The following is a 27,673-nucleotide window of genomic DNA, read 5'->3' as shown; positions in this document are numbered from 1 at the left end:
CATTAATATATAGTTGTTGGGTGATAACTATGTTTTTTGGATTTCTTATGATTTTTCTAAAGATTACATTGAAACGGATGGGATTCTGTAATATTTCAATAATTTATTATTAATAATTGCTGCTGTAAAACATATTGATAATCATCACAGATGTACAAGAGACCTAGGGGCACATTAATATATAGTTGTTGGGTGATAACTATGTTTTTTGGATTTCTTATAATTTTTCTAAAGATTACATTGAAATGGATGGGATTCTGTAATATTTCAATAATTTATTATTAATAATTGCTGCTGTAAAACATATTGATAATCATCACAGGTGTACAAGAGACCTAAGGGCACATTAATATATAATTGTTGGGTGATAACTATGTTTTTTGGATTTGTTATGATTTTTCTAAAGATTACATTGAAACGGATGGGATTCTGTAATATTTCAATAATTTATTATTAATAATTGCTGCTGTAAAACATATTGATAATCATCACAGGTGTACGAGAGACCATGGGGAACATTAATATATAGTTGTTGGGCGATAACTATGCTTTGGGGATTTTTTTCGATTTTTCTAAAGATTACATTGAAACGGATGGGATTCTGTAATATTTCAATAATTTATTATTAATAATTGCTGCTGTAAAACATATTGATAATCATCACAGGTGTAAAAGAGATGTAGGGGCACATTAATATATAGTTGTTGGGTGATAACTATGTTTTTTGGATTTGTTATGATTTTTCTAAAAATGACATTGAAACGGATGGGATTCTGTAATATTTCAATAATTTATTATTAATAATTGCTGCTGTAAAACATATTGATAATCATCACAGGTGTACAAGAGACCATGGGGAACATTAATATATAGTTGTTGGGTGATAACTATGTTTTTTGGATTTTCTTCGATTTTTCTAAAGATTACATTGAAACGGATGGGATTCTGTAATATTTCAATAATTTATTATTAATAATTGCTGCTGTAAAACATATTGATAATCATCACAGGTGTACGAGAGACCATGGGGAACATTAATATATAGTTGTTGGGCGATAACTATGTTTTGGGGATTTTTTTCGATTTTTCTAAAGATTACATTGAAATGGATGGGATTCTGTAATATTTCAATAATTGATTATTAATAATTGCTGCTGTAAAACATATTGATAATCATCACAGATGTACAAGAGACCTAGGGACACATTAATATATAGATGTTGGGTGATAACTATGTTTTTTGGATTTGTTATGATTTTTCTAAAGATTACATTGAAACGGATGGGATTCTGTAATATTTCAATAATTTATTATTAATAATTGCTGCTGTAAAACATATTGATAATCATCACAGGTGTACAAGAGACCATGGGGCACATTAATATATAGTTGTTGGGTGATAACTATGTTTTTTGGATTTTTTTATGATTTTTCTAAAGATTACATTGAAATGGATGGGATTCTGTAATATTTCAATCATTTATTATTAATAATTGCTGCTGTAAAACATATTGATAATCATCACAGGTGTACAAGAGACCTAGGGGCACATTAATATATAGTTGTTGGGCGATAACTATGTTTTTTGGATTTTTTATGATTTTTCTAAAGATTACATTGAAATGGATGGGATTCTGTAATATTTCAATAATTTATTATTAATAATTGCTGCTGTAAAACATATTGATAAACATCACAGGTGTACAAGAGACCATGGGGAACATTAATATATAGTTGTTGGGTGATAACTATGTTTTTTGGATTTTCTTCGATTTTTCTAAAGATTACATTGAAACGGATGGGATTCTGTAATATTTCAATAATTTATTATTAATAATTGCTGCTGTAAAACATATTGATAATCATCACAGGTGTACAAGAGACCATGGGGAACATTAATATATAGTTGTTGGGTGATAACTATGTTTTTTGGATTTTCTTCGATTTTTCTAAAGATTACATTGAAACGGATGGGATTCTGTAATATTTCAATAATTTATTATTAATAATTGCTGCTGTAAAACATATTGATAATCATCACAGATGTACAAGAGACCTAGGGGCACATTAATATATAGTTGTTGGGTGATAACTATGTTTTTTGGATTTCTTATGATTTTTCTAAAGATTACATTGAAACGGATGGGATTCTGTAATATTTCAATAATTTATTATTAATAATTGCTGCTGTAAAACATATTGATAATCATCACAGATGTACAAGAGACCTAGGGGCACATTAATATATAGTTGTTGGGTGATAACTATGTTTTTTGGATTTCTTATAATTTTTCTAAAGATTACATTGAAACGGATGGGATTCTGTAATATTTCAATAATTTATTATTAATAATTGCTGCTGTAAAACATATTGATAATCATCACAGGTGTACAAGAGACCTAGGGGCACATTAATATATAGTTGTTGGGTGATAACTATGTTTTTTGGATTTCTTATGATTTTTCTAAAGATTACATTGAAACGGATGGGATTCTGTAATATTTCAATAATTTATTATTAATAATTGCTGCTGTAAAACATATTGATAATCATCACAGGTGTACAAGAGACCATGGGGAACATTAATATATAGTTGTTGGGTGATAACTATGTTTGTTGGATTTTTCCCCCGATTTTTCTAAAGATTACATTGAAATGGATGGGATTCTGTAATATTTCAATAATTTATTATTAATAATTGCTGCTGTAAAACATATTGATAATCATCACAGATGTACAAGAGACCTAGGGGCCCATTAATATATAGTTGTTGGGTGATAACTATGTTTTTTGGATTTGTTATGATTTTTCTAAAGATTACATTGAAATGGATGGGATTCTGTAATATTTCAATAATTTATTATTAATAATTGCTGCTGTAAAACATATTGATAATCATCACAGGTGTACAAGAGACCTAAGGGCACATTAATATATAGTTGTTGGGTGATAACTATGTTTTTTGGATTTGTTATGATTTTTCTAAAGATTACATTGAAACGGATGGGATTCTGTAATATTTCAATAATTTATTATTAATAATTGCTGCTGTAAAACATATTGATAATCATCACAGGTGTACAAGAGACCATGGGGAACATTAATATATAGTTGTTGGGTGATAACTATGTTTTTTGGATTTCTTATGATTTTTCTAAAGATTACATTGAAACGGATGGGATTCTGTAATATTTCAATAATTTATTATTAATAATTGCTGCTGTAAAACATATTGATAATCATCACAGGTGTACAAGAGACCATGGGGAACATTAATATATAGTTGTTGGGTGATAACTATGTTTTTTGGATTTCTTATGATTTTTCTAAAGATTACATTGAAACGGATGGGATTCTGTAATATTTCAATAATTTATTATTAATAATTGCTGCTGTAAAACATATTGATAATCATCACAGGTGTACAAGAGACCTAGGGGCACATTAATATATAGTTGTTGGGCGATAACTATGTTTTTTGGATTTTTTTATGATTTTTCTAAAGATTACATTGAAATGGATGGGATTCTGTAATATTTCAATAATTTATTATTAATAATTGCTGCTGTAAAACATATTGATAATCATCACAGGTGTACAAGACACCTAGGGGCACATTAATATATAGTTGTTGGGTGATAACTATGTTTTTTGGATTTGTTATGATTTTTCTAAAGATTACATTGAAACGGATGGGATTCTGTAATATTTCAATAATTTATTATTAATAATTGCTGCTGTAAAACATATTGATAATCATCACAGGTGTACAAGAGACCATGGGGAACATTAATATATAGTTGTTGGGTGATAACTATGTTTTTTGGATTTTTTTCCCCGATTTTTCTAAAGATTACATTGAAATGGATGGGATTCTGTAATATTTCAATAATTTATTATTAATAATTGCTGCTGTAAAACATATTGATAATTATCACAGATGTACAAGAGACCTAGGGGCACATTAATATATAGTTGTTGGGTGATAACTATGTTTTTTGGATTTCTTATGATTTTTCTAAAGATTACATTGAAACGGATGGGATTCTGTAATATTTCAATAATTTATTATTAATAATTGCTGCTGTAAAACATATTGATAATCATCACAGATGTACAAGAGACCTAGGGGCACATTAATATATAGTTGTTGGGTGATAACTATGTTTTTTGGATTTCTTATAATTTTTCTAAAGATTACATTGAAATGGATGGGATTCTGTAATATTTCAATAATTTATTATTAATAATTGCTGCTGTAAAACATATTGATAATCATCACAGGTGTACAAGAGACCTAAGGGCACATTAATATATAATTGTTGGGTGATAACTATGTTTTTTGGATTTGTTATGATTTTTCTAAAGATTACATTGAAACGGATGGGATTCTGTAATATTTCAATAATTTATTATTAATAATTGCTGCTGTAAAACATATTGATAATCATCACAGGTGTACGAGAGACCATGGGGAACATTAATATATAGTTGTTGGGCGATAACTATGCTTTTGGGATTTTTTTCGATTTTTCTAAAGATTACATTGAAACGGATGGGATTCTGTAATATTTCAATAATTTATTATTAATAATTGCTGCTGTAAAACATATTGATAATCATCACAGGTGTAAAAGAGATGTAGGGGCACATTAATATATAGTTGTTGGGTGATAACTATGTTTTTTGGATTTGTTATGATTTTTCTAAAAATGACATTGAAACGGATGGGATTCTGTAATATTTCAATAATTTATTATTAATAATTGCTGCTGTAAAACATATTGATAATCATCACAGGTGTACAAGAGACCATGGGGAACATTAATATATAGTTGTTGGGTGATAACTATGTTTTTTGGATTTTCCTCGATTTTTCTAAAGATTACATTGAAACGGATGGGATTCTGTAATATTTCAATAATTTATTATTAATAATTGCTGCTGTAAAACATATTGATAATCATCACAGGTGTACGAGAGACCATGGGGAACATTAATATATAGTTGTTGGGCGATAACTATGTTTTGGGGATTTTTTTCGATTTTTCTAAAGATTACATTGAAATGGATGGGATTCTGTAATATTTCAATAATTGATTATTAATAATTGCTGCTGTAAAACATATTGATAATCATCACAGATGTACAAGAGACCTAGGGACACATTAATATATAGATGTTGGGTGATAACTATGTTTTTTGGATTTGTTATGATTTTTCTAAAGATTACATTGAAACGGATGGGATTCTGTAATATTTCAATAATTTATTATTAATAATTGCTGCTGTAAAACATATTGATAATCATCACAGGTGTACAAGAGACCATGGGGCACATTAATATATAGTTGTTGGGTGATAACTATGTTTTTTGGATTTTTTTATGATTTTTCTAAAGATTACATTGAAATGGATGGGATTCTGTAATATTTCAATAATTTATTATTAATAATTGCTGCTGTAAAACATATTGATAATCATCACAGGTGTACAAGAGACCATGGGGAACATTAATATATAGTTGTTGGGTGATAACTATGTTTTTTGGATTTTCTTCGATTTTTCTAAAGATTACATTGAAACGGATGGGATTCTGTAATATTTCAATAATTTATTATTAATAATTGCTGCTGTAAAACATATTGATAATCATCACAGGTGTACAAGAGACCATGGGGAACATTAATATATAGTTGTTGGGTGATAACTATGTTTTTTGGATTTTTTTCCCCGATTTTTCTAAAGATTACATTGAAATGGATGGGATTCTGTAATATTTCAATAATTTATTATTAATAATTGCTGCTGTAAAACATATTGATAATCATCACAGATGTACAAGAGACCTAGGGGCACATTAATATATAGTTGTTGGGTGATAACTATGTTTTTTGGATTTCTTATGAGTTTTCTAAAGATTACATTGAAACGGATGGGATTCTGTAATATTTCAATAATTTATTATTAATAATTGCTGCTGTAAAACATATTGATAATCATCACAGATGTACAAGAGACCTAGGGGCACATTAATATATAGTTGTTGGGTGATAACTATGTTTTTTGGATTTCTTATGATTTTTCTAAAGATTACATTGAAACGGATGGGATTCTGTAATATTTCAATAATTTATTATTAATAATTGCTGCTGTAAAACATATTGATAATCATCACAGGTGTACAAGAGACCTAAGGGCACATTAATATATAATTGTTGGGTGATAACTATGTTTTTTGGATTTGTTATGATTTTTCTAAAGATTACATTGAAACGGATGGGATTCTGTAATATTTCAATAATTTATTATTAATAATTGCTGCTGTAAAACATATTGATAATCATCACAGGTGTACAAGAGACCATGGGGAACATTAATATATAGTTGTTGGGTGATAACTATGTTTTTTGGATTTCTTATGATTTTTCTAAAGATTACATTGAAACGGATGGGATTCTGTAATATTTCAATAATTTATTATTAATAATTGCTGCTGTAAAACATATTGATAATCATCACAGGTGTACAAGAGACCTAGGGGCACATTAATATATAGTTGTTGGGTGATAACTATGTTTTTTGGATTTGTTATGATTTTTCTAAAGATTACATTGAAACGGATGGGATTCTGTAATATTTCAATAATTTATTATTAATAATTGCTGCTGTAAAATATATTGATAATCATCACAAGTGAACAAGAGACCATGGGGAACATTAATATATAGTTGTTGGGTGATAACTATGTTTTTTGGATTTTTTCCCCCCGATTTTTCTAAAGATTACATTGAAATGGATGGGATTCTGTAATATTTCAATAATTTATTATTAATAATTGCTGCTGTAAAACATATTGATAATCATCACAGATGTACAAGAGACCTAGGGGCACATTAATATATAGTTGTTGGGTGATAACTATGTTTTTTGGATTTCTTATGATTTTTCTAAAGATTACATTGAAACGGATGGGATTCTGTAATATTTCAATAATTTATTATTAATAATTGCTGCTGTAAAACATATTGATAATCATCACAGATGTACAAGAGACCTAGGGGCACATTAATATATAGTTGTTGGGTGATAACTATGTTTTTTGGATTTCTTATAATTTTTCTAAAGATTACATTGAAACGGATGGGATTCTGTAATATTTCAATAATTTATTATTAATAATTGCTGCTGTAAAACATATTGATAATCATCACAGGTGTACAAGAGACCATGGGGAACATTAATATATAGTTGTTGGGTGATAACTATGTTTTTTGGATTTTTTTCCCCGATTTTTCTAAAGATTACATTGAAATGGATGGGATTCTGTAATATTTCAATAATTTATTATTAATAATTGCTGCTGTAAAACATATTGATAATCATCACAGATGTACAAGAGACCTAGGGGCACATTAATATATAGTTGTTGGGTGATAACTATGTTTTTTGGATTTCTTATGATTTTTCTAAAGATTACATTGAAACGGATGGGATTCTGTAATATTTCAATAATTTATTATTAATAATTGCTGCTGTAAAACATATTGATAATCATCACAGATGTACAAGAGACCTAGGGGCACATTAATATATAGTTGTTGGGTGATAACTATGTTTTTTGGATTTCTTATAATTTTTCTAAAGATTACATTGAAACGGATGGGATTCTGTAATATTTCAATAATTTATTATTAATAATTGCTGCTGTAAAACATATTGATAATCATCACAGGTGTACAAGAGACCATGGGGAACATTAATATATAGTTGTTGGGTGATAACTATGTTTTTTGGATTTTTTTCCCCGATTTTTCTAAAGATTACATTGAAATGGATGGGATTCTGTAATATTTCAATAATTTATTATTAATAATTGCTGCTGTAAAACATATTGATAATCATCACAGATGTACAAGAGACCTAGGGGCACATTAATATATAGTTGTTGGGTGATAACTATGTTTTTTGGATTTCTTATGATTTTTCTAAAGATTACATTGAAACGGATGGGATTCTGTAATATTTCAATAATTTATTATTAATAATTGCTGCTGTAAAACATATTGATAATCATCACAGATGTACAAGAGACCTAGGGGCACATTAATATATAGTTGTTGGGTGATAACTATGTTTTTTGGATTTCTTATAATTTTTCTAAAGATTACATTGAAACGGATGGGATTCTGTAATATTTCAATAATTTATTATTAATAATTGCTGCTGTAAAACATATTGATAATCATCACAGGTGTACAAGAGACCATGGGGAACATTAATATATAGTTGTTGGGTGATAACTATGTTTTTTGGATTTTTTTCCCCGATTTTTCTAAAGATTACATTGAAATGGATGGGATTCTGTAATATTTCAATAATTTATTATTAATAATTGCTGCTGTAAAACATATTGATAATCATCACAGATGTACAAGAGACCTAGGGGCACATTAATATATAGTTGTTGGGTGATAACTATGTTTTTTGGATTTCTTATGAGTTTTCTAAAGATTACATTGAAACGGATGGGATTCTGTAATATTTCAATAATTTATTATTAATAATTGCTGCTGTAAAACATATTGATAATCATCACAGATGTACAAGAGACCTAGGGGCACATTAATATATAGTTGTTGGGTGATAACTATGTTTTTTGGATTTCTTATGATTTTTCTAAAGATTACATTGAAACGGATGGGATTCTGTAATATTTCAATAATTTATTATTAATAATTGCTGCTGTAAAACATATTGATAATCATCACAGGTGTACAAGAGACCTAAGGGCACATTAATATATAATTGTTGGGTGATAACTATGTTTTTTGGATTTGTTATGATTTTTCTAAAGATTACATTGAAACGGATGGGATTCTGTAATATTTCAATAATTTATTATTAATAATTGCTGCTGTAAAACATATTGATAATCATCACAGGTGTACAAGAGACCATGGGGAACATTAATATATAGTTGTTGGGTGATAACTATGTTTTTTGGATTTCTTATGATTTTTCTAAAGATTACATTGAAACGGATGGGATTCTGTAATATTTCAATAATTTATTATTAATAATTGCTGCTGTAAAACATATTGATAATCATCACAGGTGTACAAGAGACCTAGGGGCACATTAATATATAGTTGTTGGGTGATAACTATGTTTTTTGGATTTGTTATGATTTTTCTAAAGATTACATTGAAACGGATGGGATTCTGTAATATTTCAATAATTTATTATTAATAATTGCTGCTGTAAAATATATTGATAATCATCACAAGTGAACAAGAGACCATGGGGAACATTAATATATAGTTGTTGGGTGATAACTATGTTTTTTGGATTTTTTCCCCCCGATTTTTCTAAAGATTACATTGAAATGGATGGGATTCTGTAATATTTCAATATTTTATTATTAATAATTGCTGCTGTAAAACATATTGATAATCATCACAGATGTACAAGAGACCTAGGGGCACATTAATATATAGTTGTTGGGTGATAACTATGTTTTTTGGATTTCTTATGATTTTTCTAAAGATTACATTGAAACGGATGGGATTCTGTAATATTTCAATAATTTATTATTAATAATTGCTGCTGTAAAACATATTGATAATCATCACAGATGTACAAGAGACCTAGGGGCACATTAATATATAGTTGTTGGGTGATAACTATGTTTTTTGGATTTCTTATAATTTTTCTAAAGATTACATTGAAACGGATGGGATTCTGTAATATTTCAATAATTTATTATTAATAATTGCTGCTGTAAAACATATTGATAATCATCACAGGTGTACAAGAGACCTAGGGGCACATTAATATATAGTTGTTGGGTGATAACTATGTTTTTTGGATTTCTTATGATTTTTCTAAAGATTACATTGAAACGGATGGGATTCTGTAATATTTCAATAATTTATTATTAATAATTGCTGCTGTAAAACATATTGATAATCATCACAGGTGTACAAGAGACCATGGGGAACATTAATATATAGTTGTTGGGTGATAACTATGTTTGTTGGATTTTTCCCCCGATTTTTCTAAAGATTACATTGAAATGGATGGGATTCTGTAATATTTCAATAATTTATTATTAATAATTGCTGCTGTAAAACATATTGATAATCATCACAGATGTACAAGAGACCTAGGGGCCCATTAATATATAGTTGTTGGGTGATAACTATGTTTTTTGGATTTGTTATGATTTTTCTAAAGATTACATTGAAATGGATGGGATTCTGTAATATTTCAATAATTTATTATTAATAATTGCTGCTGTAAAACATATTGATAATCATCACAGGTGTACAAGAGACCTAAGGGCACATTAATATATAGTTGTTGGGTGATAACTATGTTTTTTGGATTTGTTATGATTTTTCTAAAGATTACATTGAAACGGATGGGATTCTGTAATATTTCAATAATTTATTATTAATAATTGCTGCTGTAAAACATATTGATAATCATCACAGGTGTACAAGAGACCATGGGGAACATTAATATATAGTTGTTGGGTGATAACTATGTTTTTTGGATTTCTTATGATTTTTCTAAAGATTACATTGAAACGGATGGGATTCTGTAATATTTCAATAATTTATTATTCATAATTGCTGCTGTAAAACATATTGATAATCATCACAGGTGTACAAGAGACCTAGGGGCACATTAATATATAGTTGTTGGGTGATAACTATGTTTTTTGGATTTGTTATGATTTTTCTAAAGATTACATTGAAACGGATGGGATTCTGTAATATTTCAATAATTTATTATTAATAATTGCTGCTGTAAAACATATTGATAATCATCACAGGTGTACAAGAGACCATGGGGAACATTAATATATAGTTGTTGGGTGATAACTATGTTTTTTGGATTTGTTATGATTTTTCTAAAGATTACATTGAAACGGATGGGATTCTGTAATATTTCAATAATTTATTATTAATAATTGCTGCTGTAAAACATATTGATAATCATCACAGGTGTACAAGAGACCATGGGGAACATTAATATATAGTTGTTGGGTGATAACTATGTTTTTTGGATTTTTTCCCCGATTTTTCTAAAGATTACATTGAAATGGATGGGATTCTGTAATATTTCAATAATGTATTATTAATAATTGCTGCTGTAAAACATATTGATAATCATCACAGGTGTACAAGAGACCTAGGGGCACATTAATATATAGTTGTTGGTTGATAACTATATTTTTTGGATTTGTTATGATTTTTCTAAAGATTACATTGAAACGGATGGGATTCTGTAATATTTCAATAATTTATTATTAATAATTGCTGCTGTAAAACATATTGATAATCATCACAGGTGTACAAGAGACCATGGGGAACATTAATATATAGTTGTTGGGTGATAACTATGTTTTTTGGATTTGTTATGATTTTTCTAAAGGTTACATTGAAACCGATGGGATTCTGTAATATTTCAATAATGTATTATTAATACTTGCTGCTGTAAAACATATTGATAATCATCACAGCTTTACAAGAGACCATGGGGCACATTAATATATAGTTGTTGGGTGATAACTATGTTTTTTGAATTTTTTATGATTTTTTGAAAGATTACATTGAAATCGATGGGGATTCTGTAATATTTCAATATTTTATTATTAATAATTGCTACTGTAAAACATATTGGTAATGATCACAGGTGTACAAGAGACCATGGGGCACATTAATATATAGTTGTTGGGTGATAACTATGTTTTTTGGATTTTTTATGATTTTTCTAAAGATTACATTGAAATGGATGGGATTCTGTAATATTTCAATCATTTATTATTCATAATTGCTGCTGTAAAACATATTGATAATCATCACAGGTGTACAAGAGACCATGGGGAACATTAATATATAGTTGTTGGGTGATAACTATGTTTTTTGGATTTGTTATGATTTTTCTAAAGATTACATTGAAACGGATGGGATTCTGTAATATTTCAATAATTTATTATTAATAATTGCTGCTGTAAAACATATTGATAATCATCACAGGTGTACAAGAGACCATGGGGAACATTAATATATAGTTGTTGGGTGATAACTATGTTTTTTGGATTTGTTATGATTTTTCTAAAGATTACATTGAAACGGATGGGATTCTGTAATATTTCAATAATTTATTATTAATAATTGCTGCTGTAAAACATATTGATAATCATCACAGGTGTACAAGAGACCATGGGGAACATTAATATATAGTTGTTGGGTGATAACTATGTTTTTTGGATTTTTTCCCCGATTTTTCTAAAGATTACATTGAAACGGATGGGATTCTGTAATATTTCAATAATGTATTATTAATAATTGCTGCTGTAAAACATATTGATAATCATCACAGGTGTACAAGAGACCTAGGGGCACATTAATATATAGTTGTTGGTTGATAACTATATTTTTTGGATTTGTTATGATTTTTCTAAAGATTACATTGAAACGGATGGGATTCTGTAATATTTCAATAATTTATTATTAATAATTGCTGCTGTAAAACATATTGATAATCATCACAGGTGTACAAGAGACCATGGGGAACATTAATATATAGTTGTTGGGTGATAACTATGTTTTTTGGATTTGTTATGATTTTTCTAAAGGTTACATTGAAACCGATGGGATTCTGTAATATTTCAATAATGTATTATTAATACTTGCTGCTGTAAAACATATTGATAATCATCACAGCTTTACAAGAGACCATGGGGCACATTAATATATAGTTGTTGGGTGATAACTATGTTTTTTGAATTTTTTATGATTTTTTGAAAGATTACATTGAAATCGATGGGGATTCTGTAATATTTCAATATTTTATTATTAATAATTGCTACTGTAAAACATATTGGTAATGATCACAGGTGTACAAGAGACCATGGGGCACATTAATATATAGTTGTTGGGTGATAACTATGTTTTTTGGATTTTTTATGATTTTTCTAAAGATTACATTGAAATGGATGGGATTCTGTAATATTTCAATCATTTATTATTCATAATTGCTGCTGTAAAACATATTGATAATCATCACAGGTGTACAAGAGACCATGGGACACATTAATATATAGTTGTTGGGTGATAACTATGTTTTTTGAATTTTTTATGATTTTCTGATACATTACATTGAAATGGATGGGATTCTGTAATATTTCAATATTTTATTATTAATAATCGGTACAGTAAAATATATTGGTAATAATCACATATTGTAAAGGACACACATGGGCACAATAACATTTAGTTGCTGGGTGATAACTATGTTTTTAGATTTTTTTATGATTTCCCAAAACATACATTAAACTGTATGGGATTCTGTAATATTACAATATTTTATTATTAATAATTTGTGCAGTAAAACATTTCGGTAATAATCACAGACGAGAACATTAGACACAAACAATGTTTTTAGTTTGTTTTATTACATTTTTACATGTATATATTGAAGTAACTGGGATTTACGATTTCATTGAACGCACCATCAGTTCGCCTAATCGTAAAAAGCCACGTAGCTGCGCAATCATTTTTGAAGCACGGCTGGTGCGACCGACTCTATCTGAAGAGCGGCCAGCGTGACCGCAGTAATTAATTCAGTATAAAATTCAAATTGTGATATCGCGCCGCTGGTGTAGTGGTATCATGCAAGATTCCCATTCTTGCGACCCGGGTTCGATTCCCGGGCGGCGCACTGATTTTTGAGTACAAAGGAACCGAATGGAAACAAGCCATAAGTGCTTTCTTGGGTTTCAAATCCTCTTAACAGACCTTGTATTGAACTGTACTTCCCTGTGCTTGTCTTTGCAAACTGTTATAAAGTATTCAATCAATCAATCAATCAATCAATGATATATATCATTATAAGTTTAAAGCTACCCAGAAACGCAAAACAATTAATCAGCCCCCACCTTTATATCAGCTGCCACATAAAAGTGATGAACACATTAATGCATTGCTAATTACAATAATGTGAGTGTGAAATTACATTTGTTACTTTTACTTCACAATCTAAGTTTACACCACTGTCTCTGCACAGCACTTAGTCGCCCTGCTCTTGTTTCTTGTGCAGCCATGTGTGTTGTTGCTGCACACTATTGTCACGTTCACATTAATGTGCCTTATCATACTTAGTTACTACAAGTTGTTCTGATTCCACATTAATAATGGGAAGGATCTAATGCCATGCTTTGTTGTGGAATTACATTACTTCTACAGTATATTGTTTGCTTATTTGAAAGTTTTAACATTTTCTTCTATTCTGTAGGGTCCAAAAGATGGCTAGACTGGAGGAAAGAGATCGAGCTATTTTCAGACCTGGCATACTATGGTTTGACTACATTTTCAGGTAGTTGCAATATTGAATATTCAATACTAATAATAATAATCACTCTTCATACAAATGCAAATCAATGATTACATCATTGGTATAAGGGAGCTAAAACAGGAGAGGCCTGTCACACATCATTTATTTGAAACAAATTGTTTTAGTCTTATTAAGTATTAGAAAGATTATGTTGATATCTTCATGCGATTACCCCTAACATTTGCATTCCCAGGTTACCAAACCCTGGGTGAGGAGTATGTCAACATCATCCAAGTGGACCCCAGCAAACGTCGTGTCCCCTCCCGCACCAGACGAGGACTCCTGGTTCTCTTCCACACCTTTGTGCCTTACCTCCTGGACAAGGTTCTGGTATGCCTGGAGAATGAGCTGGAGGCTGGGGGGGAGAGACGCGGCAGAGTGTCTAACCTTTGGGGTCCCGGAGCCTGGCTGAGGACGTGGGTTCAAAGAGCTGTGGGGCTGCTGTCGGAGCCCCAGAGGAAGGCGTGCGTGCCTGCTGTGCTGGCTGTCCAGCAGGGCCTGAGCCTCCTCCACAGGGTCCACGTGGCTTTGTTCTACCTCAGCGGGGCCTTCTATCACCTGTCCAAGAGAACATCCGGTGTCGGCTACGTAGGTTTCCTATTTCAGCTCATTACACAGTCAAATTCTAGATGTTTATTTAACTCTGAGAGTGTGCAAATGGAACCAAATTTGGTCACATTTGCACACTCTCTGAGTTAAAATTGGATACATTATATTCACAGCTTTGGCCATATTATCATAATGGAGTAATAGCCCATTAATCGTGTGTGTGTGTGTGTGTGTGTGTGTGTGTGTGTGTGCGTGTGCGTGTGCGTGTGCGTGTGCGTGTGCGGTGTGAGAGAGAAAGGTGCCCAGAAACACTCAGTCTGAATCTAAGAGACACAAATTGCATACAATAATAGGATATTAAATGAATCCCTGATTGAGCCCATGAACCATTAGCTGCAGTCAAAGTAAAACATATCCAAAAATGTTTTCATCACACCTGGATGTGAAGACATAAGAGCTGGATAAACAGTCCCTTTATCACTGAGAATAGCTCCAGTATGAAGTTGACTCACTGTCTGGCACAGAGTTTGTCCCTTTCTGGAAGTCAGACATTACACAGTACAATTCTTGGTATTCATTAAACTCACTCTCTGAGTTACAAATGCATAAATCATATTCACAGCTTTGGACGTATTTATCTTCTCTACTATAATTGAAGCCTGGCCCCAGCCAGAGTCTGTATGAATGCCGAATACAAACTCATAGAACAGCAGTTGTCCAATTCTCTTCAAACTTGCCACAAAAATCGCTCATGGCTCTGGCATGACAACCATTTACTTTTCTGCATGTGTCTCCACTTCTAATAATCAATACATTTTGCCATTTTCTCCCACTTTTTGCCCTGTAGGCGGCCTAAGTGCACTGACGCGATATGCGTCACGTTTCGAGTTGAACGTCATGATTGTTATAAATAAAAATGTGTGAATAAAAAAAAAAACAGCGCATGCGTGGACACAGACACGCTGTTCCAACAAAAAAATAATCACAACACCCGCTGCTTATTTGATTATTTCAGCATCTCTGTGTGTGTGTGTGTGTGTGTGTGTGTGTGTGTGTGTGTGTGTGTGTGTGTGTGTGTGTGTGTGTGTAGGGCAACTGTGGGACAGAAACATGAGGAATTTGTTAAAAGCCCACAACAAGCGTGTTGCGTGTTACAGCACATTTGGTTACCTATTTAATTCTATTTATGTCCGTTGTGTCCTGCCATCACTGCAATAACGGCAGGTCACAGGATCAGACGTCTAACGTGTGTGTGTAACACCGAACCATCTCCGCGCCAGTGACAAAATAAAGTAGACTGGACTGCATGTTCTTGCTATACCAGGACCTGGACATACATGAAAATAACAGTCCCCCGCCCCCATGGCTTCGTTCCTAATTGTCTGACTGGCCGCGCACATGAACATTTTGTTTGGCGGTGGCCATAAAAAAAGGTTTAGCGAGAACGTGTGTGCAAAGTAAACGCTTATTTTGTGAGTTTGAAGCGAGACACACACGCACACAACAGTGAAGTAATCAAATAAGCAGCGCAATAAAGAAAGTAAGCCAACCAAATGAAATAATGAGCTGTTGCTGCTTCTGAAAGTGCAGTGGCAGTGATGTATTTTTTGTTGTGACAGGAAAACAACGTCCAATAGAATATACAACCACCATAAAGACTGTCAGTCATAGTCTACTCACTAGTGGCACTGTAGTGATCTCAGGATAGACTGTTGATATAGAGCAGATACCTTTTTATTTGAAGATTTAAAAAAACAAAAACTTGATTTCTTGTATTGCGACAGACAGATAAACAGATAGATTTATTTTAAAACAGAATAAGGAAGCGCTGCCTAGGTTCAGTCACAGTGGCTTTTGACATTTCTTTATTTAAATAGGCGATGTGTTTCTATGTTTAATTTTAAACTATGTTTGATTTTACATACATTGGTTGCTTTTTGGCGACGTAATCGTACGTATGCCATGCATATAAAGCCCCTTAGAATTGAATTCAAAGAGAGAGAGAGTGGGGTAAGTATGTGGGCAGTCGTTAGAATAAAGGGACAACGCCATTGGCTGAGGGAACCAGGAAGCTCCGGTCGCTTCACTCTGTTGTTATTATCTGACTGTGGCGCAGGCGCTTTCGCTTCCCCAACGATCATCAAAGAGCCTCGTCGGTATAGGACGGTAACAACATGGCGCCCAAACTTGAACTTTCAAACGTTGCAGCGGCGGTGACATTTCTGTTGTCCTTCCTCTCTCTGATCCCCCCCGCGGAGGCATGGGACGCTGGGGACGCCGTGGCGCTGCTGGCGGGGACCGTCATATCGGTGGTGGGTGTGTGCGTCGGCCTCGGTTGGTACGCACGGAGACGCAACGGACAGTTTTAATAAAAGGCTCCAGTGCTCCGAGTCCTTGTATCCCCGATCATTCCTTCTGCCCCCCCCGTAGTCACCAGTGGCGGTGGTGTGGAACTGTTAACACATGGCTATGTGATGGCTTGTTGCGTCTGAGTGCCTGATAACAACCGTGCCTTATTGGACAACCCGACAAAACCAACGTGACGGGACTCGGGAGCAATGGTGGAACTAGCGCAGCGACCGAGGAAGTGTCGAAAAACAAGGAACTGTTCTACTTTTGCACTGCTGGGGTTTTTCAAGGACCAAAACATCCGTCTAGTACTGCCCTTCTAGGGCTCCATGGGAGCTTTAATGCTGTTGTTACGTTTGGGATGATGGCCACTGTGACTTTATTTTGTAATTTCTAGTTCAAATGACAAGCTTACTGTAGCTCATCAACATCTTATTGTCACAAGCACAATGTCGCCGGTGTGATCACGTGATAACCAAGGACTGAGCTATTTTGCTATATCTGCTTAGAAAAGAGATAATGGCTTTATGAATAATAAATGGCCTTTTCCTGATGGAGCTCATTGTTGCAATGTCTTTCTTGATGTGAATTATTTGTAATTGTGTTGAATGGTTTACTTGACACTTAATATCAGTTTCTCAATTCAACAATGGGCTGTAACATGGTGTATACTACAATATTAGGCTATTTACCCTGTAAATTATTGTGGTGCGACATTGTATCAGATCAAGGCACCGTGGCTATTCTATGTGCTTCTGCTGTTCAGGGTCACCAGGATAAGAGATACAAAATTACTAATTGCATTGATCCCCTCCTATTTTTGACAATATTTATTGAAATATTCAAGAGAAACCACCCCATACAGACGTTGACTAATCATCATAAAGAGTAATAGACCATTAATGGCTATATTCTTTACCGCGTATCTCTGCGAGATGCTAGCCGGCTATGACGGGGTCTATGTGTGTGTTTTTTAAAAGGTATACAACTGGCAGTGTGCAACTGTGCATACAACGTTTGCCACTGATCGGCCCCGTGGTTTTCAAGATTAGCTCAAGACAGACCGACACACACACGTCACACCACGCACGCATGTTGAAAAAGTATTAAACATGTGAAAATCAAAGCCTCCTCCAGATCCACGCTGTAAAAAACAAAGCCATTAACGGTCTATAATGATAATACGGCCAAAGCTGTGAATATATGTTTTTCCATTTGTAACTCAGAGTGTACAAATGTAAACAAATTGACCCATAAGGGCTCATCTTCAATTTGATAATGTGTTTTAAGAATGACTTAGACTGGAGGTCACACAGCTCGTAGACACGATGCAGTAACTTATTTTTTATTTTACAGGTAAAATTATTTAAAAAAGAAAATTGCATAGTGGCTACGAGCTGTGCGACCTCCTTTCTTTGAAACAGTTATCTCCTGTGGTCAGCACCTCCTCACTACTGGTGTGCGCTCCTGTTCCATTGTTTGCCTTATAAAAATTACATAACAGAACTCATTCTTATGGTATTTTGGTATTTTAAAATAAGTGGTGTAGTGATGGGGATATGGCTTATATTACTGTCATTTCAGTTTAACAGGTTCTTAATGACCTTTGTACATAATGGTGTAAATGAGTTAACTTTTAAATATGACTGTATAAGCCTCTATTTTTACCACTGCTGTAAGCCAAGGTCCTCAACGACATTGTCGTCTCTTCGCAGCTGCGTGTCTTGGGGGTGAAGGGAGATGACCTGGTCATCAGGAACAGCTACCGGCTGCTCGGGGCTGTGTCTCTCCTCCAACTGGCCCTCACTGTGGCCCTGCAGCTCAACAGCTTCAGGCAGAGACAGAGAGCCAGACAGGAATGGAAGCTCTACAGAAACCTGTCCCCCAGGTACAATGCCATTGTATTCAATGTTGTACAAAAGTATAACCGAGAGTGTACAAATGTAACCAAATGGACCCTTACGGGTACATTTGTACACTGTCAGATTTCAACCCCTTCTTTATAATGGACTATTCACTGTAAAAAAAAATCTGTTGGTATCAAAGTGAACGAAATGTTATTGACACACCACACAGTTCATCCAGGCACTACGGAGCCTCAATAAATGGTTCAAGACCTTGAGCTATTACTGAAAGGTTTCGAGAGGTGTGAAACCCTTTCATGGGGAGTATTGAATGAAACAGGCCTGCACGATTAACCTTGTAATATGACTCTAATTTGAACTTCTCGCTTTGTGTCCAACATGAAGTCCTGAGCATAAAGAGACCTCATCATCCTCCTCCTCTCCGAGTGCCTCCCGCTGCATCTTGTGTCTGGAGGAGAGAAGGCACTCCACCTGCACCCCCTGTGGCCACCTCTTCTGCTGGGAGTGCATCACAGAGTGGTGTAACACCAAGGTTAGTCTCTTCTGCTACACAGCAGGGTTCTAATAGTTAAAAGGTGCTATAAGTGATATGTTTTGGTCAAAACAAAAAGGCTTTTCTTCACAAAGTTAAAGCGTTATGTTCTGATAGTAGTCATTGCTATAGAGAGTGTTTGTTCAGTAACAGGGCTCTCTTCGTCTCTCCAGCTCTTTAGTAAACATAAAATACATTTTCAGGTGGGTTAGAAATTTCCTCCAGTCAGGATAGAGAACCCCAAAAAGGTCATTTATCAGCTTGTGTTCCAGTTCTAAATGTGTCTGCAAATCTATTTGTTTCATCAACATAAAAATATATTTTATGTTACTAAATAGCTTTCATATCCTAGGCAGGGCCTCAGCTCAAAGCTTTATTTTGCACATACTGATACTCTATGCTATTATATCCACTGCAATAGTTTCATTATATGCCAATTAATTTGGTTTTAGTTTAGCACTGTATTGAAATGTAAATGTAACTGACCTATATGTGTTTTGTTTATTTTCTTTATTACAGACTGAGTGCCCCTTGTGTCGGGAGAAATTCCAGCCTCACAGACTTATATACCTGAGAAACTACAATTAGACAGAGCAAAATAACATGTGACTGTATTCACCGGCACTGAATCATATTTGATTACCACTGGAATCCATCTCAAGGTGAACAAGGACATTTTCCAGCTGTTACTCATCACAGAGCGCTTTGTAAAAATTACTGCAGAATTTAGAGGAGTAAAACTATTCTTTACTTGTGTAAGGTACTGGCACAATTTTACTGTATTTTGAGGGAACATGTTAATTTTGAATGGTATTGTATCAGTCTGATACTGCCTGTATATAGCATAGTGGAACTGCCAGAACGTATTCTTCCTGGATTTGGATTATCAACGACTACCAGAATGCAGTTCCAAATGATTCTGTCTAGCCTAAGGTTACCCATGTAGGATGCTCGTCTCCACCTGGGGTAGCACTGAGACGCAGGGTGTTGCTGACAATATTTTCAAGTATGTGGACATTTCCCTGCACCTCCCGCAGACACACCAGCTGGGTCGCCCCAGGATGTCAAATAGCAGGCTGGGGTTCCGTGTGTGAGACACCTTTGTAAAATGTCGCAGCACAGGGGGTGGGGGGGAGTGCTTATTGTGCTCATATCTCCACAATTGTTCTGGATGGAAAGCTAGCATATTATTAGAACCAAAAAGTGATCATAATTCAATGAAAAAGAAAATTCTAAAATTAAAATGCGATTACTCAAATCCTTTAGAATTTTCCCAATATGGCCACATTATTTGGCAAATTTGCATTCTAATTTTCATCTCCAAGTGTGCATACTCTTTTTAAGTGATGTGATGTGGTGCAATAAAATGTTACCATATTTTTTTTTTACCAGTGATAGAATATGACCTTCTCACATGGTTTGAAAAGTAAAAGTGAACTGAGGAATGTGTTTGGAGAAATGTTCATGTGTTAAGTTGTGTAGGTGATTATGAAGTGAGATTTCCCCAATTTGGTGCAGTAAAATGTTACCATAATGTATTGAACTGTATGTGTTGATAATATGTTATAATTATAACATCAGCACCACCATTAATGTCACGCACCCCGTAGAGGCAGCTTGTGCACCCCAGGGGGTGCATGCACCACAGTTTGGGTTACACCATTAATGTCACACACCCCCTAGAGGCAGCTGGTGCACCCCAGGGGGTGCATGCACCACAGTTTGGGAATCCTTGTTCTATTATATTAAAACAAAAATGGACTTTTTCTTTTTTATTTGAAAAAAGAAATGCCCCACTAAAGAGTTGACATAATTCAAAATTAATGAATTAACTAATTCTAAAATCATTAAGTATGCACAAAACATAACATACTTAAAAAGAAAAATATGTCCTGCAGGTGTTTACTGTGCAAACTGCAGTGGGGTTGCAGTGAGGTTGTTAACCTGCTGTTTGTAGCCATTTATGATATTTGTGTCCTTTATATGTTTTCCTTTAATGGCCAAGCTTTATTTCCCTGGGCTTTTGTTTAAATGAATACTGTATCAATATGCAAATCTGTATATATTCATGCTGATCTTATTAACAACTAGAAGGGCTACTGTGCGTTTATCTTATCTACAGTATCTAGTATATTTTGCTGTGTTGGTGCGTGATGGAATCGGGTCAAGTCTGTGAGTCTCTTTGATTGGCTGAAATGTATCTTAAGTTTTTTTGTGGCTCAGCATTTTTCTTTCTGGACATCTTTCTATTGGTTTGGTTTGGATGTGCAGGTGAGGCAACCTCCTTAGTGTGTCTTCGTCCTCACAGCTCAACCTGACACACATCTGACATCTGCAGCATCCAGCATGACCGCAACGAGAAACGAGGCTGGTGCCATGGATAAGAGCATTAGCAGTGAGTGAATGCATGATCTCAGATGATATTTTACTGTGTGAATGATACCTGCCTTGATGTGCCGTTAGCTGTTAGGATGTACCCATGGCCCCTATGCATGTAAACCCAGACATCATAAGGTTTACAATTTAGGCATTTAGAACTTGCCTCGGTAGAACACCTGCCCTCAAAACATAAACTGTGATCCTGTGACATTAACAATGATCTCTTGCCACACAAAGTCCACAGACCACAAAGTACATCATTCTATGCATCTAAGGATATGTATTCACATAGATTTTCCTTTTTATACACTCTGGGCTTCTCTGAGATGTAGTGGGCCATGTGATTATTACTGAGCACTTAGTTGGACGTATATAAAATTCCTTCTGTCTGGAATATTGTTGGGATCTGGTCATTTCTCACTATGACTAAAAACAAATGTATTGATATAATCTCAGTCTGAGCTACAGCTTCCAGTGTAATCAGTGGCCAAAACTCTTCCTCACTGTCCCAGTACTAGCTGTCAAACTTGTCACACGTCTTGGAATAGCACCTGTCACATTCGCTGTAGCTGTGTTAATTGTGTTACTGTGTTACTTTGACTGACTAAACTAACTTGAAGTCAGATTAGTGACACTGTTATATTTATTCATAAGGAGAGGATGAACAGGCTGAACAACCAACACGTAAGTTGAGCAAAATGTATACGGACAAGTCAGCAACATTTTCTTTTCTTTGCTAAGCATTTATTTGAAAAGAACCTTCAATTTCATCTGTGCACATATGACATAAAACTGTTAACTTTGACTTCTTAACCTGCGTATTCAGCTAAATCAGGTGAAATGTACACCTACAGTAGCTATATACCCTTAGAAACTTGGAAAATTCTCATTATTATCGAAACCAGCAGATGTTGGTCTTGCCCACTACACCACTAATGAGCAGTCATCTAAATCCACTCTGATCCTCTTATCGAGGCTGTCTGGACCATATGGACAGAACATTCATTCAGCCACTACACACAGCACAGTGGATGCTCTTTAATGTTGCATAATGAATGGTAATGTGGCATGTTTCACTTATTCTCTGTATGTTTGTAGTCTCTATTTAGCAGCCTTATTGATATTCAGTCTCCTGGGTTTTTGCACTGACAACTTGTTTTCTCAGGTTCAGGACGTGAAGTGCATCTGCAACTGTTGTTTGAACAAATCCTCTGAACTGTGCCTCTTTGCAGAATGACAGGAGATCCTGACAAAGACCAGGGGAGGCAGCCTTCACACGTGTGTGCAGAAAAGGCAAAGAGAAAAAGAGTTTCTACAAAGCTGAAGCTCTTCTTTCTACTCTTGATTAGATCCCATAATCTCAGAAGAGCCGTGCTCAAGGTAGTGAACCGGAATATGCTAAGATTTGAGTCTGTGCGATAATAACAGAACAATGGAAATACATACCACCCTAGAAGAACAATGAACCAAAACTACAATTCAACAAGTGAAGACTAGGGTCTCTACACTGGAGGCTGCAGAGTGCCTAACCGTAGGGACATTCTAATGGCAGATGGACGTATGAAGGGGGATCACCAGAGAGGGGGAAGATGGCATTCCACTTCCCGGAGGGCACACATCAAGGCTTCACTGCTCTCCCTGAAAACGGCACTTCTCTTTACCCCCATCTCACCGCATTGCTCAACAGACATGAAATGGAGCCTGCCCAGGGCTCTACAAGCACAGCCTTCCCACTGCAAAAGGAACACGTGTCGTCCACCTTTCATGATCTCCTGGCTTCCTCCCGGACGTCTGCACGCCTGCATGGGTCCATGCTGGATGTCGAGATAGACTTTTCATTTGTGGATCTGGCACTGCCTCGGGCTCCGCTCTCCTCCAGAGACCTCGTCTCATCTTCCTCCCTGAAACCTTTATTACATCAGGATGAGCCCTCTCGCCCTGTACTTTCTTGCCGTGCCAAAATGTCATGCTCTGTCATTTGCGGTTGCCGTGGAGATGGGGGATGCTCCGCTGACAATCCTTCGGAGCATTCCCCAACGATGGGCCAGAATCTTCTGTCTTCACGTCAGAGAACAGCAGAGATGGCAGCCTCCCAACAGGGTGAAAAAACACCTTACAGTTTACCAGGCCGTTCGACCCCCAAGTCAAGCCCATTGTGTGGTGCAGATAGCCTTTACCTCCATCCAGGAGATATTAAGAACACAGAGATGCTGACAGTTACAGAAGCTACAGGGAACCCATTTAAGTCATTGTCCATGTGCCCCTTGGGAGAAAAACATCTAACAAAGAGTGATTTGTGTCACACCAACAATACTGCGTATAAACCACACAGAGCACCACATCTATTAAGGCAACATACCCACAATGCAACAGGCCGCGACAACAAAGGGGACTGTCCAAGAGGTTTAGGAAGACAAATACCTGTGTCAACATCACCTAAAGGAACCTGTTACCTGTCAAATGAAACCCATACATCGACGGGGCCAGCCATTCATACGCTGAAAGGAAGTGTCAGCAGTGGATTTTCTCTTGAAAGAAGACAGTCAGGGAGGAAAGGAACATTCCTGTCTACATTTCATCAGACCCCTCCTATAGTAGGTTGACCCCACTGCATCTTTCGTAGGTTAACATGGGAAGAGAGAGAAAGAGTGTGTGTGTGTGTGTGTGTGTGTGTGTGTGTGTGTGTGTGTGTGTGTGTGTGTGTGTGTGTGTGTGTGTGTGTGTGTGTGTGTGTGTGTGTGTGTGTGTGTGTAACCTATATGTATGGTGTATGTTAATACAATGTAACTAGTACACCTGCAGTGGTTGGAGGTGGTCTCCCTCCTCTTCCATTGAGACATTTTGCGTAGACCCTGGTGACAGGTAGGTCACTGGTTGACTAATAGAACTACCTAAGCTCATAAGCACAATATCTCCCCTGGCCAAATAGGGATTGCCTCTTGGTTGAGTGGTAGTGTTAGATTTCTCACACGGAGACCCAGATATGACATCAAAATTACAGATTGCAGCTTTAACAATAGACCGTGCCAGCACACCCTCTTAACCGCTTCCTTTTGTTTTCTCATTCAGCCTCCTGACGCCACAGCGACTCGTAGCCGCAGCCCAGAGCACACAGTAGAAGAGAGGTGAGGAGTGGCGTGGGACATCCTTCACAGGTCAAGTACCTGTTATAAGTCATCGGCTGTCACAGCCCCCAGGAAATAATTGGAGGGGACGCTCGTGAAAGGCTATATATCATGTCAGACAAGATGTTTGGGAGCCACAGACTGAAGTCAGCACCATTAGCCTCAAGTTATTCAAGGGAGTGAATGAGATGGTATTATTAGTACTACACTTTTTGGTCAGTAATAGTACTGGATTTTAGAGGTTTGGAACAAGGTTATTATAGTTTAGCTGAATAAAGAAGGCGTTGGAGCAACTCGGACGTTTGGAGCCTTTTACTTTAATATAGAACAGGGTGCAAAGCAAAAAAAACGACAATGTTTTGATGTCAGATTACATCTTCGTCAGGCCATAAAGAAATACAGGCTACGAGTGATTTATAAGCAGGTGAGAGGCAGGGGCAGGCCATTCAATTAGCCAATGCCTAGACTGCTGGTTAACGGCCAAACATGAATTGGAAGACCAGAGACAAACAGCACAATATACAAATAAGAAAAAAAAAACTAGGGAGGACAAGAGCAGGAGACAGCAGCACAGCCTGAGGGACCGTCTATGAGGGGCATCTATAAAAAGCATGAAAGGCTTAGTTCCTCATTAAGGCTCCAAGGTGTTGAGAGTATGAATCCAGTATGCTTCTCTGCATAGTAATTTCTTAATGATATCACCACCTCGTGACATGGTAGGAATTCTTTCAATTCCCCAGAATTTTAAAGATGATGGGGAGCCATGGTTGGCTTGAATATAGTGTCTTTTCTTGACGTCAAGATTGCCTGTGCAGATAGTGGTTTTGTGTTCCCCTATCCTTAATTTTAGAGGTTGTAGTTTGCCCAATGTATGCAAGTTTGCACGGACATTTGAGTAAATAGATTACTTGGATTGAATTGCAATTTATGAAAGATTTTATTTATCATGTTCTGCTAGTACAGGGGTGAGGGGAATGTTTAGTGTTAGAGGAATTGGAGCACTGGGCACAATTGCCGCACTTGAAAAAGCCCTGAGGGAGGTTGGAAAGCCAAGTGGAGGGGGGTTGGGGGAGGGGTTGTAGGTCTGAATGGATGAGACGGTCTCTCAGGCTGTGGGAGTGCTTAAAATTGTGTTTTTAATTTGAGTATTTCCTCCACCCTGCTGCTGGTGTATATTGGGTGGAAAAACATAGACGGTTGAATTGTTGTTTGGGTTTTTTCTTTAGTAGACTGTCTCGACTGGTGCATAACGCCCCCTCATATACAAGGTCGAGGTCTGCTTTATCATAACCTCTTTCTTGGAAACGGTTGGCTAATTCTGTGGCTTTGCTTAGGAAGTCTGAAGTGGAGCTACAATTCCTCCGCTATGCAAGAACTGATTAATTGGTATATTGCGTACGAGCTGTTTAGGATGATTACTGTCATCTCTGAGGAGGGTATTCCTACTGAGTGGTTTGGGTAGTGGTCTCTAAAGTTTAGTTTAATTTTAGTTTAGTTTAGTTTTTGATATAACATTATCAAATACTAAACCTGTAATTTTTCATAGTAAATATTTTATATAAAGGATTTCACCATTTTCTGCATCATTAAATACTCTCCTACCGAAACAGTTAATTTATTTTCGACTTTTCCCCTTGTGTGTACATACAGTACATGTGCATGTAGTTATGCTTGTTGTATTTGTGTTGCTTCTTTAGGTTCCTGGCATTATACACATTCCACCTCCAGCAGCGCTGCTTTGGAACCTGGCTCATGCAGTGGAGGATGTACACCCAGGCCAGACTGCATTGTAGAAAGCACTTACTGAATGCTGGACTGTCTGCTTTGAGAGGAGCTGTCCTGTCCCAACAAGCCCGCACAGACATGTTCCACAGGCGGATGGAAGCTCTGACCCTCGCCCACTGTTTCCAACAGGTAGTCAACTGCACGCCTTCCTCTAGAACAGTGGCTCTCTTTTCAGGCTGTGACCCCCCAAAATAATCATATTTGAACTGGGGACCACCCACCCTGACAAGCACTTGGAATTGTAGGAGTTGAGGCATTACCTACACTCGGTTCCACAGATAAATAATGTGGAAATAGCTGTTGTGAGCGTGTATATCAGCTATTTTCAAATGTTTTGCCTCTTTCAATTTCAATTTGTTTAATATTACTTGACAATTTGGCCAATGTTTGACCAGTTTTTATAGTATACTTAGTTTAACTTTTGATGCAGTAATGGTCTTTTTTTAAATTTAATTTATTTTCTTTATTTTTAGGTATTAGGTGTTAAAAGTCCTTGTCACCTCACTGTCATCTGGGGACCCCCCAAAATCATGTGGTGGTTGAGAACCACTGCTCTAGAACAGTGGTTCTCAAACTTTTTAATTGTAAAGACCCCCATAACTCCATTTGGTTCCATTTGTACACTCTCAGAGTTCCAGAAGCCTTCCTGTTACAATATCAAGTCACAGTATACTGTTAT

The 27,673-nt window shown here is 35.4% G+C and overlaps 1 protein-coding gene across 1 annotated transcript in view; it reads left to right on the top strand.

Moving 5' to 3' along the window:
- The window catches only part of pex10 (peroxisomal biogenesis factor 10), a 48,829-nt gene extending 27,586 nt beyond the window's left edge, over positions 1-21,243 (top strand). Inside the window, exons 2-6 of the mRNA XM_084069262.1 lie at positions 14,312-14,392; positions 14,604-14,998; positions 19,024-19,196; positions 19,558-19,705; positions 20,225-21,243. Coding sequence (XP_083925388.1) covers positions 14,312-14,392; positions 14,604-14,998; positions 19,024-19,196; positions 19,558-19,705; positions 20,225-20,293 — 866 coding nt within the window. The 3' untranslated portion in view covers positions 20,294-21,243. The remainder of the gene's footprint in view (positions 1-14,311; positions 14,393-14,603; positions 14,999-19,023; positions 19,197-19,557; positions 19,706-20,224) is intronic.
- Positions 21,244-27,673: the final 6,430 nt, after the last annotated feature.

Source organism: Gymnoscopelus microlampas (genome assembly GCF_963454915.1).
Source record: "Gymnoscopelus microlampas genome assembly, chromosome: 10".
NCBI classification, from domain to species: Eukaryota; Metazoa; Chordata; class Actinopteri; order Myctophiformes; family Myctophidae; genus Gymnoscopelus; species Gymnoscopelus microlampas.
The sequence above is the reverse complement of the archived record's forward strand: the minus strand, read 5'-3'. Positions and strand labels throughout refer to the sequence as shown.